At 34.4% G+C, this 15,811-nt stretch overlaps 1 protein-coding gene across 1 annotated transcript in view; it reads left to right on the top strand.

Annotated features, from left to right (window-relative positions):
• Positions 1–15,811, top strand: part of HFM1 (helicase for meiosis 1) — a 101,108-nt gene that overhangs the window by 63,083 nt on the left and 22,214 nt on the right. The window contains exons 23-29 of the mRNA XM_058538500.1: positions 344–441; positions 524–655; positions 2,956–3,041; positions 3,272–3,355; positions 3,479–3,636; positions 5,127–5,230; positions 5,691–5,837. Coding sequence (XP_058394483.1) covers positions 344–441; positions 524–655; positions 2,956–3,041; positions 3,272–3,355; positions 3,479–3,636; positions 5,127–5,230; positions 5,691–5,837 — 809 coding nt within the window. The remainder of the gene's footprint in view (positions 1–343; positions 442–523; positions 656–2,955; positions 3,042–3,271; positions 3,356–3,478; positions 3,637–5,126; positions 5,231–5,690; positions 5,838–15,811) is intronic.

The raw sequence follows: 15,811 nt of genomic DNA, 5'->3' as shown, positions 1-15,811 counted from the left end.
TTAGATGTGTTGAGATTAAAGAAACAGTCTAAGTGAGAGTGCCCTGTAAGCATTTGACATTTATCAATCTAGAGATTATAATGAAATTCTTAAGAAGAAATGAGATTTTTCAGAGAAAGAAAGGTTGAGTGAATAAAGAAGAGTAGATAAATAAGAACTGGACTTTTAGAGGTAGGGAAGAAGAAGTCAGCAGTGACTTGCAGCAATAATGAATAGAATCATCTAGTGTCACAGAAATCAAGGCAGAGAGGAATTTTAAGAAGAGATACTTAATTCAGTGATGTCAAATACTGTGAGATGATAATTTTTAAAAGGAAATAATGAAATTTCTTCTTTCCCTCAGTCTTATTCAGGCTCAGCTAGGATGCATTCCCATACAAGACTTTGCTTTGACACAGGATACCTCGAAGATTTTCAGAAATGGCTCACGAATTACAAGATGTATGTTATAGGATTAATGGATTTTCAATATTTTTACAGTAAACTAGTATACTAGATTTAATATTGGAAACTTTTCTTTTAGGGTTGTCAGATTTTGTGGCTATTCAAGAAAAGAAGTTTGCTGTACTGTTGAACAGTTTGATCTTAGCTAAATGTTTTAGATGTAAACTTTGGGAAAACTCTGTGCATGTATCCAAACAGCTGGAAAAAATTGGTAGGTACTGAGTACAGGCAGACGGTTTGTCAGTGTCTGCAACTTATTTTGTATTTCACTATTATAAAAATTAGTATATGATTCTTTAAGGAAAAAATTTGTTTGTAGGCCTAAATAAGGTATAGTACTTTACTTCTCTTGAAAATCTGATTTTCATTGGCTCGTGCTTAAAGGATTCCATTTGAAATCAATTGGGAAACCTAACAAAATTAATGCTCTTATTTTTAAATTTGTTCTGAAACCAAGAGTAAAATTTTGTTTTAGTAATTAAGTAACCATGTGTTGCTCTCTCTTCCACTTTTATGACTATTTTGTTTTGATCTCAATGACAAAATACAGAGCTAGCAATTGTGGCCATTCCTAATTCATTGTAGAAAACTATGTCACTTATTTATATCTTAACTTTTTCTCTTTTTTTCAGTAACTACAATATTAGTAATAATCTTCACAGAGATTCTATAGACAAAAGATTGTTCCTGATTGTTTCCTGTCTATTGGGATCTAGCTCAGGGTGTGAACTGAAAAACTCTAGAGGATGCCAATTACAAAGACTAGTTATGACTAAAGGACTCTGGAGTTTTCCAGTTTGATGCCTTTGGCTTTGTGACCCTACTCCTTCTTAGATAGCTAGAACTCTAAAAGGAGGGTTGTTATTTCCTGACTGACAGCCTTTTAGCTTTATGATTTTATATGCATCTTGGGGACATTAAAAAATTATGTAATGGGTCATTAGGGATTGTCTTATTATTCCTTAGAACGAAGATCTCCAACTATTTTGTGAGGAAGTCCTACTTTTTATTTCCTTGAAGTTTGAAATCAGTGGAGTGGCAGAGGGCTGACCAGTCCTGGGAGCTGGGGTGAAGGTGGGGATTGGCTGGTGAAAGTAAGGTCAAAGTAGAGGAGAGATTTCTGATGTAAAGACACCCTGCTTCAGAAGTCCTGACAAACCAAATGCCACACCCATCCACAAACACAAGAGTTCTGAATTGGGAAGTACATTTCATGCAACATTTAGAAAATAGAAACTTAGAGAAAAATTTGAAATTAGAGTCAATGATTACTAATAAAGCTTTCATTATATTTGAGAAAGTCAGTCATTCTGGCTTTCTAGAATATTGTCAATCTGGGCATCAGTTGTATTCTATCCCAAATTGTTGAACACTAATGTGTTTTTCACATTTACTCAGCTGTTACAGCTAAACAGAAAGAAGCAAGTATTGCCAAGCAAAATTCATATAATAGAAAAGTGAGAGAATCCAAACAAAAAAGCAAATCTAAGTTCTTACTGAGCATCAGGAAAAAAATAATGAATTCAAATTGATTTTCAACAATGTTTATAGACTAAAAAATTAAAAGTCAGGAAAAGTTTTGAGGGAAAAGGAAAATGAACATGAAAGAATTATGACTACCAGGAGTGGTGTCTTAAGAATGAGTAAGGAAAATTCCCAAGAATAATTAAAGATATGTATAAGGAAATAGGAGTGTCATACCCTCACCAGTAATATATGTGCTTTAGACAAGGTGGTAATATTTTGGAATTTTATACTTTTGACAATATTTTCTATTTTGAGATTGGGTTAAATTCATTCATATGAGTGTAAGAATTTTAAACTCCAGTTTCTTAAAGTGTAAAGAAAAAGAAAAAGTCCAAAGATGGAAGTGAACTTGATGTATTTAAGGAACAAAATTAAAGCCAGTGTGGTTGGAGAGTAGTTAGCAAGAGGAGAATGGTAGGAAATTAAATGGGAGAGGTAGGATGTGGTCAAGTCATAGGTAAGGGAGTTTGGCCACAGTAAGGAAATTGCCACTTTATTCTAAAAGCAATGGAAAGGCAGTGAAAATTTTAGACAGAAGAGTAAAACTATCTGATTTAGGTACAGAAACAGAACTCTATTTCTACGACAGAAATGCTCAGAGAGCCATAGCCTCGTGAAGGCAATGTTCCCGTCTCTGATTCAGGTTGCCTTTGTTCAAATACGAGTGTAACAGTAGGTGTCTTTTGTTACCTGCTGTATGGATGACATATGGTAAAGCTAAGGGATGAGTCATCATGTGGACCAAAGAGTTCCTCTTTTAGAAAGCAAATGCATATTTTATTTTAGTTTGAAAAAATAAATATGAACAATTGAATAATGTGACAGCCTAAATAATCCAACTGAAAACATTTTTTTAAAGCTTTAAAAATTAGTTATTAATCTGGATCTTTAAAATCTTTTCTTATTAATGTTGTTAAATATTTAAGTATAAATATAGTTTTAAATGGATTGTTTAAAAACTGCTGTTTGATTAATTTTACACAGGTATAACATTGTCGAATGCAATGGTAAATGCAGGTTTGACTTCCTTTAAAAAAATAGAAGAAACAGATGCAAGGGAAATTGAACTGGTATTTAATCTTTACTTATTCCTAATGTTACTTGAATTCTATCTAAATTCTAAAACCTATCTTTTATATCTTTATTTCTACTGAAAAATGATTTTCCTTCTCTTAGTCGTGAGTATTTTAACTTAAGACTTGTTTGGGTAACAAACATTATTAAAACTATTGACTCTAAAAAATATTTTACTAAAAGAATTTTTAGTATTGTAAGAATATAATGATATAAATATTTTTAGATTTTAAATAGACATCCCCCTTTTGGAACTCAGATAAAAGAAACAGTGATGTGTCTACCCAAATATGAACTTGAAGTGGAACAGGTAAATGTTTTCTGTTTCTTAGATATTTTGCTTGGCTTTTCAGGAATAAAGCTACCCATAGCTGACTTGGAGCTGAGTAGTAAGATTATTTTTAACACTTTTTATGCTTATCCTTTTTTAAAGATTGCAAGATATAGTGATTCCATGGCAGAAATATTAGTGACCATTATATTAAGAAACTTTGAACAGCTACAAACTAAAAGAACAGCACCAGATTCTCACTATGTTACCTTAATCATAGGTGATACAGATAATCAACTGGTTTTTAAGCACAAAATTATGTAAGTGTAAAATTTCTATTTGATTTTTTTTCTAAGCATATAGTATAAGAGAAAAATTTTGCTGAGAAAAAGAGTAATAAAATCACTGTGGAATCAATTAAATTACATTTCCCTGACACTATAATGGAGTAGTTTCTCTAGTTGTCTATTAAAGAAGATATTAACATTGGGTCTGTTGTTTTAGATTGTTATATTGAGCACTCAAATGAACAAAGTGTAAAATCTATCACCATGGTTTGAAACAAGTGAATAGATGACCTTTAGAAGTAGCTGTAGTCCACTGTTGCTGAACTTTCTTATTTTGTTGCTTTTTTCCAGTCATTCATGACCTTACAACTCTTTGAGTGTAATCTTCCTCCTACTCACTTCAAAATATATCTTCTATTTCCAAATTAAAATCTAACAAACTACTATAGTTCCATTGTAGGATCCAGGCAATCAGATCAAATATACAAGAGGTACCTTCCCTATACCTAGTTCTCTAGCATGCCATCCTCTCATTTTTACTTCAGCGTTTTTTCTAATACTATTATTTTCTCCCAGGATGTCATAAGCAAACTCTAAGGATATCAGTGATAGCTATAGCTAATATTTTTTGAGCACTTTATAGGTTCCAGGTATTGAACTGTTTAATCCTTGTATGAGACAGGTACTATCATTATCTACATTTTATAGAGGAGGAAATTGAGACCAAGAGAGTTTAATCAGTTTGTCCAAGGTCATATAGGTAGTTTATAGCAAAGTCTAGATTTGAACCCAAGCATTCTGACTCCAGAGCCTATGCTCCTAACCATGTTACTGTACTTGTAAGTTCAGGAATGGCAGTGACTCTGAAATGGGAATCTCCTAGTTATTGCTGGTGTACTGGAAAATACCTTCCTAAAATGTCCCATGCAAGATTCCTAAAGGGACTACAGTGACTGATAGAATATCTGTTTCACTGGTAATTACTCTGCTGCAACTAGCTTGACACACTTATATAGAATATATCATTGTACACATCTTTATTCTTTGTGGCAACTAAATCTAATGACAGCCTTGACTATATGAGACTAAGTTCAATCACAAAATTGCCTGCTGGTTTGTTTGTAAAGTTATTAGATGCAAACTATTTCATATCAATTTTAAAGATGCTGTTGAAGTTCTCACAAATCCATATAACATGTACAGCCATTTTAAAGTGGTTTGTGATTTAGGGGCAAGTTCATGGGTTATTGATAGCAACTCGGTATTCAGGGGGGCCTGAAATGAGTCAGTGCAACTTGGAATTAGCTGTTGGGTCAATGAGTAGTTAAGAAAATTATGGTCACGTTAGCTCCACTGACACTCCATTTCTCCCTCCTCAGAACTTGGGGAAAGTGGTTTTCAGTACTAACTTCAGTTTACCACTGGGTAAGACTTATCTTAGCCTCAATTAGCCCTTGAAGATTAATATATTATTTCATTTAGTGTTCGGATCACTACTTAAACAATGCATTACTCTTTTTCAGGGATTCTGTTTTGCTAAAAGCTGGAAATTGGGTTAAAAAGATTGATGTGAAGAGAGCTCTTAAATCTGAAGATCTTAGCATAAATCTAATTAGTTCTGAATATGGTAAGTTGATTGAAGTAATGAAGATGTGAATGTAAAAAATATGATAAAATAATTTAAAAGTTATTTCCTCTATGCTGGAACATTATAAATGATATTGTATAAAAGTAATTTATTTAAATAATGTGAATAATTTTAAAGGAAGTTTCATGTATTTAGGTATGTAAAAGATAGCATGGACTAGGATAACCAAATTAGAATTTTATCTGTTCATTTATAGATATATTATTTTCCAAGATAGTTAAATTTCAATTATTGTAGGAGCATCAATTTTTATTTTTATGATGATAGATGCTTTAATTTTCATTTGTTATGTATATTTTTTTGCATTTTTATTTCCTGGACTTAGTAGCCCTGCCAGTTCCAAAAGGTATGAAAATATAAGAAATATAAAAACAAATAGTCTCGTGTATGGAATTATATGATTTAAATAAGCACCTGTAAACTTCTTTCTTTTTTCTAGTTGGACTTGATATTCAGCAGAAATTTACAGTCTTTTACTTAGGACCCAAGAGGTTTGGAAATCAAATAATTATTAAAAAAAAATCAGAAACAGACGTTTCCCATTCTAAACATTCAGATAGATCTACTATAGCAGGATCCAATAAAGGTAAATAGCTATATTTATTCCTATTTTGCATTAAAGCAAAGAAATGGCTAGGGAGGAGTATCACTGTTACAGTACTGCTTCACTCAGATTGTGGATACTCGAATAAATGTTTAGGATGAATAATAATTACATTAGTAATATATAATAAGAATTCTCTCTTCTAGTTAATATTTGTCAAATTGAAGTGATATTTGGAGCAGAAATGATTTGATTAGTTTTTGATATACATTTCCCCTTTTTCATACCCTCTCCATTCTTACGGCTACTGTCAGGGGGAGTGCAAGTGATATACAAGAATTTACAGATTCGATAAGGCAAACCAGGTAACAGTGAACTTAAAATTTTTTTCATTATGGGATATTTCAAACATGCTACACCTAAGGAGACAGAAGTGTGTAATGAACTCTCATGCACTCATCACCCACCTTAAGCAATTATCAACTCATGGCTGATATTGTTTCATCTACACTTCTTTTCAGTTTTCCCCTTCTACCTTTTGAAGAAAATCAGATATCATATTATTTCCTCTGTAAATGTTTCAGTATTTGTTTGTAAATGGTAGGGATTTAAGAGAAAAACGTAACTACTTTACTCTTATACATAAAAAGCTAATACAGATGGTCCCTGGCTTAACGATGGTTCAACTTGAGATTTTTCGACTTTAGGATGGTGTGAAAGCGATACAAATTCAGTAGAAACTGTACTTCAAATTTTGAATTTTGATCTTTTCTGGGGCTAGCGATATGCAATACGATACTCTCTTGTGATGCTGGGCAGCGGCAGCGGGCCGCAACTTTCAGTCAGCCACAGGATCACGAGGGTAAACAACCGATACACTTACAACCATTCTATATCCATACAACCATTCTGTTTTTTATTTTTAGTACAGTAGTCAATAAATTACATGAGATATTCAACACTTTATTATAAAATAGGCTTTATGTTGGATGATTTTGCCCAACTGTAGGCTAATGTAAGTGTTCTGAGCACATTTAAGGTAGGCTAGGCTAAGGTATGATGTTCGGTAGGTTGGGTGTATTAAATGCATTTTCAACTTATGATATTTTCAACTTACGATGGATTTATCAGGATGTAATTCCATCGTAAGTTGGGAAAGATCTGTAGTAACTAATATCATCTAAAATCGAGTTAATGTTCATATTGCTAATTATCTCATAAATGTTATAGGTATATCATCTTGATACCATGGATATACCAGATTGGTTCCTGAATCCATTTGATATGTCCCTAGTAGTTTTGACAGCTTCCTTGCTGTGTGGGGTGATATGATGTTACAGGCTTACCTTGTATATTTCTAGCCCCAGACCTGTAATAAGCCTTTTCTCCAAGGATCTTTGGTTTCTTTTAATGATAAGTAGTTTTTTAAGATCACAGTCTGTGTGCTAGGGGACCTCTTTGCCATTGAGTGATAATTATCTCTTGGATTTTTGCGTGCAGAGAATTAGGAAATATGTGGGTTTTTTTTAAAGATATACATAATTAATTCTTATTTAAATGTTCAAATCAAATTCAGGGCTACAGTATTTATCCTTAAACTCAATTATCTGTATAACCTTTCTGTCATGCTGAGAAATTTGGTTCTCAATGACTCCAAAAATGATAGAATGTCACTAATTTTCTTTATTCCACATTAAACACACAACAAAGAGTCTCAGAATAACAACACCAAACTACCACTCTTAATGATTATTAAAAATAGTTTAAGATTTTTTAGCAAATATTTGTGTTCTTAGAATATATCTCACTAGGCGTGTATAATCAAATTACTCTGTTTTAAAATCACTTGGAATAGATCTTCTCTGTATGTGGCTATGCCACCAAATATATACACATATACTTTTAAATTTTATTTTATATTTTATTTATTTTATATTTTATTTAATTTTATGTTGTTAGAATAGTTTTTTAGAATTTTTTTATAGTAATGTAAAATATTTATGTGATTCCATAGTCGAATCTACAAAATAAACACTAAATGTTGTTAATACTTGAGGCACAGGCAGTCTATCACCCAGCTCTTCCTCATTAATTTGGTTCTGTTTTCACTGCTTTGGCCCAGTAAGGGAAGCAATTAGCAGGTACTGGGGAATGTGAGAATAGCAGCTCCTACCAAAGTAACCAAAACAGTCATGCTCTGAATAGTATTGGTAGTTATGATTAACTGCAATGAATGATGGCAGGAAGAGCACATACAGGACTATTCTGTGAGCCCATGAGCACTCATCCCCTCCTCTTTAAAGAACACAGAAGAGCTTCCATTTCTGGGTAGGATGCAGTAGTTTGTGGCAGGCCAATGCTTCCACAGCAACAACTATAAAAGCCTATATAAGTTATAAAAATTACAATTTTTAGGACATCTGTGAAAGCAGATTAAAGAAACTAAAATTCCAGAGGCCGGCCGGGTGGCGCAAGCGGTTAAGTGCGTGCGCTCCGCTGCAGTGGCCCAGGGTTCACCCATTCAGATCCCGGGTGCGCACCGACGCACCGCTTGGCAAGCCATGCTGTGGAGGCGTCACATATAAAGTGGAGGAAGATGGGCATGGATGTTAGCCCAGGGCTAGTCTTCCTCAGCAAAAAAAAGAGGATTGGCAGATGTTAGCACAGGGCTGATCTCCTCACACACACACACAAAAAAAAGAAACTAAAATTCCGGAGAGAGGAGAACCATTCTAGGGATGAGGAGTCAAGGACCTGTAGACTTTTAATTAAAAGCCTGGGTAGGCCATGCCCTAGAAAGGGATTTATGTGATCAATCACTCATCATGTTTGCCTGACAGAGGAAAAAGGAAACCCTCTCTGGTGGAATATAACATAATCTGGAATCTATAGATACAATGTCTGTATACAATAAAAGATTATGAGACCTGCAAAGAGGCAGGACCATATGACTGATAATTAGCTATATAAATAAAATGAAGCAGCTCTATAGATGATTCAAATAGTGGCGTATAATATTGTAAATGTGGATTTAACTAGTAGATTTAATAGTAAAGATGTCAGTTCTCCCCAAATTAATCTTTAAATTCACTGTAGTCCCAATCCCAACAGGTTTTTCTTTTGTTGTTATTTTTTCTGAAACAACAAACTGATTATAAAATTCATGTGAAAATTCAAGAGAGCCAGAATAGTCAAGGTAAACTTGAAGAAGAAAAACAAAACTGGACAATTTACTTTACTAGATATCAAGACTTGTTTTTAAACAAAAGATATTAAGAGAGTGGAATGTAAGCATAGAATAGACACATTAACCAATGTAATAGATGAGAGTCCAAAAATGGACCTACAGATACAGTTACTGATTTATGACAGAAGTGACAGTGCTATGCAGAGGAGAAAGGTAGTCTTTTTAAAAAATGGTGCTAGATCAAGTGGAGTCCATGTTGAAAAAATTATATCTTTACTGTGACCTCACACTCTACACAAGACTTATTTCCAAATATATGACTGATTTAAATGTGAAAGGAAAACAATAAAACTTTTAGGAGAAAAACAGATCTTCAAGACCTTGGAATAGGTAGATTTCTTAAACAGGACACAAAAAATGCTAACTATAAAAACATTTGATGAATTTGACTATGTTAAAATTAGAACTTCTGTTCATCAAAAGACACCGCTAAGAAAGGGAAAGGCAACCACAGAGTGTGAGAAAAAAATTGCAATATATACACCTGGCTTTTATGGGATGAATTGTATCCTCCCAAAATTCATATGTTGAAGTCCTAACCTCCAGTACCTCAGAATGTGACTGTATTTGGAGAGAGAGTCTGTACAGAGGCAATTAAGTTAAAATGAGGTCATTAGAGTGGGCCCTAATCCAGTGTGACTGGTATCCTTATAAGAAGAAGAGGAAATTAGGACACAGACACACACAGAGGGAAGACCATGTGAAGACACAGACCATCTATAAGGCAAGGAAAGGAGCCTCAGAAGAAACCAGCCCTGCCAACACCTGGATCTTGGACTTGTAGCCTCAAGAAGCTATCCCTCTAAGCTATCCCTCTAAGAACAGGAAGCGGACAAGGATGCCCACTGTCACCACTCCTATTTAACATAGTACTGGAAGTCCTAGCCAGAGCAATCAGGCAAGAGAAAGAAATAAAAGGGATCCAAATTGGAAAGGAAGAAGTGAAACTGTCACTATTTGCAGATGACATGATTTTGTATATAGAAAACCCTAAAGAATCCACCAGAAAACTTTTAGAAGTCATAAACGAATATGGTAAAGTTGCAGGATACAAAATCAACATACAAAAATCAGTTGCATTTCTGTACACTAACAACGAAGTATCAGAAAGAGAAATTAAGAATACCATCCCATTTACAATTGCAACAAAAATAATAAAATACCTAGGAATAAACTTAACCAAAGAGGTGAAAGATCTGTACACCGAAAACTATAAAACATTTCTGAAAGAAATTGAAGAAGACACAAAGAAATGGAAAGATATTCCGTGCTCTTGGATTGGAAGAATTAACATAGTTAAGATGTCCATACTTCCTAAAGCCATCTATAGATTCAATGCAATCCCTATCAAAGTTCCAACAACATTTTTCACAGAAATAGAACAAAGAATCCTAAAATTTATATGGAACAACAAAAGACCCTGAATAGCTAAAGGAATCCTGAGAAAAAAGAACAAAGCTGAAGGTATCACACTCCCTGATTTCAAAATATACTACAAAGCTATAGTAACCAAAACAGCATGGTACTGGCACAAAAACAGACACGCAGATCAATGGAATAGAATCGAAAGCCCAGAAATAAACCCATACATCTATGGACAGCTAATCTTTGACAAAGGAGCCAAGAACATACAATGGGGAAAAGAAAGTCTCTTCAACAAAGGGTGTTGGGAAAACTGGATAGCCATTTTTTTGGATAGCCAAAAAAATGAAAGTAGACCCTTACCTTACACCATACACAAAAATTAACTCCAAATGGATTAAAGACTTGAATGTAAGACCTGAAACCATGAAACTTCTAGAAGAAAACATAGGCAGTACGCTCTTCGACATCGGTCTTAGCAACATCTTTTCCAACACCACGTCTGACCGGGCAAGAGAAACAATAGAAAAAATAAACAAATGGGACTACATCAAACTAAAAAGCTTCTGCACAGCAAAGGAAACCATCAACAAAACGAAAAGACAACCTAACAATTGGGAGAAGATATTTGCAAACCATACTTCTGATAAGGGCTTAATCTCCAAAATATATAAAGAACTCATGCATCTCACCAACAAAAAAACTACCAACCCAATTAAAAAATGGGCAAAAGACCTGAACAGACATTTCTCCAAAGAAGATATACAGATGGCCAACAGACACATGAAAAGATGTTCAAAATCACTAACTGTCAGGGAAATGCAAATCAAAACCACAATGAGATATCACCTCACGCCCGTCAGAATGGCTATAATTAACAAGACAGGAAACAATATGTGTTGGAGAGGATGTGGAGAGAAGGGAACTCTCATACACTGCTGGTGGGAGTGCAAACTGGTGCAGCCACTATGGAAAACAGTATGGAGATTCCTCAAAAAAGCAAGGATAGAACTACCATATGATCCAGCTATTCCACTGTTGGGTATTTATCCAAAGAACTTGAAAACACCAATTTGTAAAGGTACATGCACCCCTGTGTTCATTGCAGCGATATTCACAATAGCCAAGACTTGGAAGCAACCTAAGTGCCCATCAAGGGACAAATGGATAAAGAAGATGTGGTATATATACACAATGGAATACTACTCAGCCATAAGAAACGATGAAATCCAGCCATTTGTGACAACATGGATGGACATTGAGGGTATAATGCAAAGTGAAATAAGTCAGAGGGAGAAGGTCAAATACCGTATGATTTCCTTCATTAAGTAGTAGATAAAAACAACAATAAACAAACACATAGGGACAGAGATTGGATTGGTGGTTACCAGAGGGGAAGGGGGGAGGGAGGAGGGTGAAAGGGATAATTCGGTACATGTGTGTGGTGATGGGTTGTAATTAGTATTTGGGTGGTGAACGTGATGTAATCTATGCAGAAATAGAAGTACAATGATGTACGCCTGAAATTTTTACAATGTTATAAACCAATGTTACTGCAATAAACAAAAAATTAAAAAAAAAAGATTATAAAAAAAAAAAAAAAAGAATTGTGAGAAAATAAATTTTTGTTGTTTAAGCCACTTAGTCTGTAGTACTTTGTTACGGCAGCCTTAGCAAACTAACAGATTGGCAAAGAACTATTATACCTAATATATAAAGAACTCCTATGTCTATAAAATAGATAAGTTATTAGAAAAATGGGTACAAGATTAAACAGACACTTCAAAATAGAGGATATCAAATAGTCAAGAACATATGAAAGAGTATTTAACTTCATTATACATTGAGGGAATAAAAATTAATCTACAGTGAGATGAGGGTGTGTAACAATCATTCCTGTCAATCACTAATATAAGTATAAATTGGTGTAACTACTTTGGAAAACCAGCAGTATTTACTAAAGCTTAATGTATGCATGTTCTATGAGCCAGCAGTTCCCCTTCTAGGTATATACCCAACAGAAGTGAGTGTATATGTTCACCAAAAGACATATTTTGGAATGTTCATAGTACTACTGTCATATTAGCCCTAAACTAGAAACCAGCCAGATGCACATCAGCAGTTCTATGGACAAATAAATTGTGGTATATTGACCTGTTAGAATTCTACAGAGGTTGGCAAACGTTTTCTTAAAGGGCCAGATAGTAAATATTTTATGCTTGCAGGCCATGTGGTCTCCTTTGCAACTATGCAACTGCCTCTGTAGGTCCAAAGCAGCCATAGACAATACGTAGATGAATAGGCATGGCTGTGTTCCAATAAAACTTTATTTTAAAAAACCCACTTATTTAAAAAATAGGTGGCTGGCCCATGGACCATAGTTTGCCAACTTCTATTATAGAGCAATGAGAATGAATGACTTATGACTCCACAAAAATATGAATGGATTTCACTAACATAATGCTAAGCAAAAGAAGCCAGATACAAAAATGTAATACTGTATGAATCCATTTATATAAATTATATAAATAGGTAATATTGTTATGGGTTGAGTTGTGTCCGCCCAAAATACACATTGACATTCCAGTCCCTGGTACCTGTGAATGTGACCTTATTTGGAAATAGGGTCTTTGCAGATGTAGTCAAGTTAAAATGAGGTCATATTGGATTAGAGTGGACTCTAATCCAGTATGACTGGTGTCCTTATAAGCAGAGAAAAGATACACAGACACAGAGAGGAGAACTCCATATGAAGACACAGACCCAGAGAGAAGCAGCCATGCGAAGACAGAGGCATAGATTGTGGTAGATGCTGCCACAAGCTAAGGAGCGCCTGGAGCTATCAGAAGCTGAAAGAGGCAAGGAAGGATCCTCTCCTAGAAGTTTCAGAGGGAGTATGTCCATGATTTCTGACTTCTAGCCTCCAGAACTGTAAATGAGTAAATTTCTGTTGTTTTAAACCACCCAGTTTGTGGTACTTTGTTATGGCAGCCCTAGAAAACCAATATACTAATCTATGTGATTGCAAGTCAGGATAACGGATACTCTTGGCAGAGGTGACTGAAGGAGGACACAAGATTGGCTTTTGGGGATGCTGATAATTCTCTGTTGTGTGATCTAAGTGTTGGTTACATGGGTATGTTCAGTATGTGAGAATTCATTATGCTGTATATTTACTATACATGTACTTTTCTATATTTACATATACTTAAATAAAAAGTTAGACAAAAAGAATCTGACTGAGAAATGTGGGCTCTGATCTTCGCTCTGATATGTACTGCCTCTTGTGATCTTTGCAAATTACAGTTTTTCTGAGCTTTAGTTTCCAAATCTGTAAAATGAAGATAACTATTTCTTAGCAGCATTCAACATCACTGATCACTTTTTTTAAAAATTTAAGCCTGCCCTTAAAATACATACTTAAATGGTTGTATTTAATAAGCAAACGAAAACATGTTTCTGCGACACTCCTTTTCCTGACTTGCTTCATCAAAGGCTACTTTTTTCGTAATATTTTCCAAACTCTTCTTTCTCTCTCTGACGTCTAAATTTTGGAATTATCTAAGACTCAGTCCCAGGCCTCCCCCTTTTTCTATCTACGTTATTTTCCTAGGTGATCTCATCCATTTTTGTGACTTTAAATGCCACTTACATATCAAGAGATATACTGAACATCTCCATTTGGATGTTTCTTAGGCCAGTAAAATGCAACATATCCAAACTTGTGATCTCTTCTCCCTTTCTCCATCTTACATCTGCTGTACCTGTTTCTCTCCCAGTCTTCATTTCAGTTAGCGGTACTGCCATCTTTTCATCCACCATGTTGCTCAAGACTATAACCTAGTAGCCCTTCTTGATTATCCTTTTCCCTTACTCCATATCCATATGTCAGCATGTCCTATCATTCTGTCTCGAAAATATATCTGGAAAGTGGTACACTGTAGGTCCCCAATAAGTATCTGTTGAATGAAATTGGAGGAATACCTACTTAAATGGTTGTGTTAATAAGCAAATGAAAAAAGTGTATGTGAAAATGTTTTGTAAACTAATAAAGGGCTTTCTAAATGTTACCATTATTGATGTTATACCATCTTTTCTTTTAGAGGGAAGTACTTTCCATTTTCCTTTTTTTTAGGGAAAAAAGCTTTCAATGACCCCTTTTTTCTTAGAATTGACTCCCACATCTCAGAAGTAGGCTATGTTTGTCCTCTTTATACTACATTGTCCTCAGACCTCCATTCTGGCCACTGTTTTCCTGACAGCAAAATTATTAGGAACCAATGTGACCTTCTTTCATTCATTCCCAAGTCCAAATTCCCAGAAGGAAGAAAGTACCTTAGTTTAAGAAAGACACTTTAGAATTAGGACTGCATGAAGATAATATAAACTCAGAGCTGTCAGATAGCCGAACTATGAAAGAGAAGAGTAAAGCAGAGGCACAGAGAGAAGCAAAGGTGAGAATGCCAGAGCCAGGGTTTTGATGACTTTCCATTTCTTGGTTTCGAGTCCCTCCTACTGCCTATCTGCACTGCGTGAGATATCTGTGTTCATGTAATACATTTCCCCCACCTACCACCTGTTTTTTGTTTAAAATAGCTTGCATTGTTTCTGTTACTTGCAACTGTCATAAAAAGTTGGGATGTTTACTATTCTTCCTACTAGCATGAGCCTTTTATGAGGGCAGAAGTTCCCCATGTATTCAGCACAACTCTGTGGAAAATAGATAAAAATGTTTCCTATCAGACAAATCATGTTTTATTATACACGCACACACACACACACATCACCTTCATATACAGGTATACACAACCAACCCAAGTCTTATGAAATCCTGATTATATAATTCAGTTCTTCTATGCAAATTCATATATCCCCAAATAAAGATACACAGTTATACCTTTAAACATAACATACATACACTATCTGCATTTTCTTTCTCAGTAACTGACACAATGAAGGGGTCATGGATTTACCCTATTAAGATTGTGGCAACAAAATTTAGGCTTTTTCAAATCAATACAAATTTCAGTTTTTCTGACCTCTTGTGAGACCATATTATTAAATGATGCAAACTGAATTTAGTTCAGAGAATATAGTTGCTAAATGATTGTTTCCAAATGTGCTTGCAAGTTCAACGAATATTTTAATATTGTATATTGTCAAATTATACAACCATATGTAAACATAAAAGTATGAACTTTAGTATACATAATTAAAACTTCTTTTTATGCTTCCTACAACTCTTTGAAAACATTCTTTTAGCAGCAGTTTCACATATATAGTTATAGTCCAAGAGATAAAATTTTTGTAAAACTTAAGGAAAAATATTTTTGCTATTTTTAAGGTATGGCAATGTGAAAAATACACTTTTTTAGTTGTAAAAAAATTTAAAGATTTTTTTTCAGGC

Source organism: Diceros bicornis, chromosome 4, assembly GCF_020826845.1.
Source record: "Diceros bicornis minor isolate mBicDic1 chromosome 4, mDicBic1.mat.cur, whole genome shotgun sequence".
Classification (NCBI taxonomy): domain Eukaryota; kingdom Metazoa; phylum Chordata; class Mammalia; order Perissodactyla; family Rhinocerotidae; genus Diceros; species Diceros bicornis.
The sequence above is the reverse complement of the archived record's forward strand: the minus strand, read 5'-3'. Positions and strand labels throughout refer to the sequence as shown.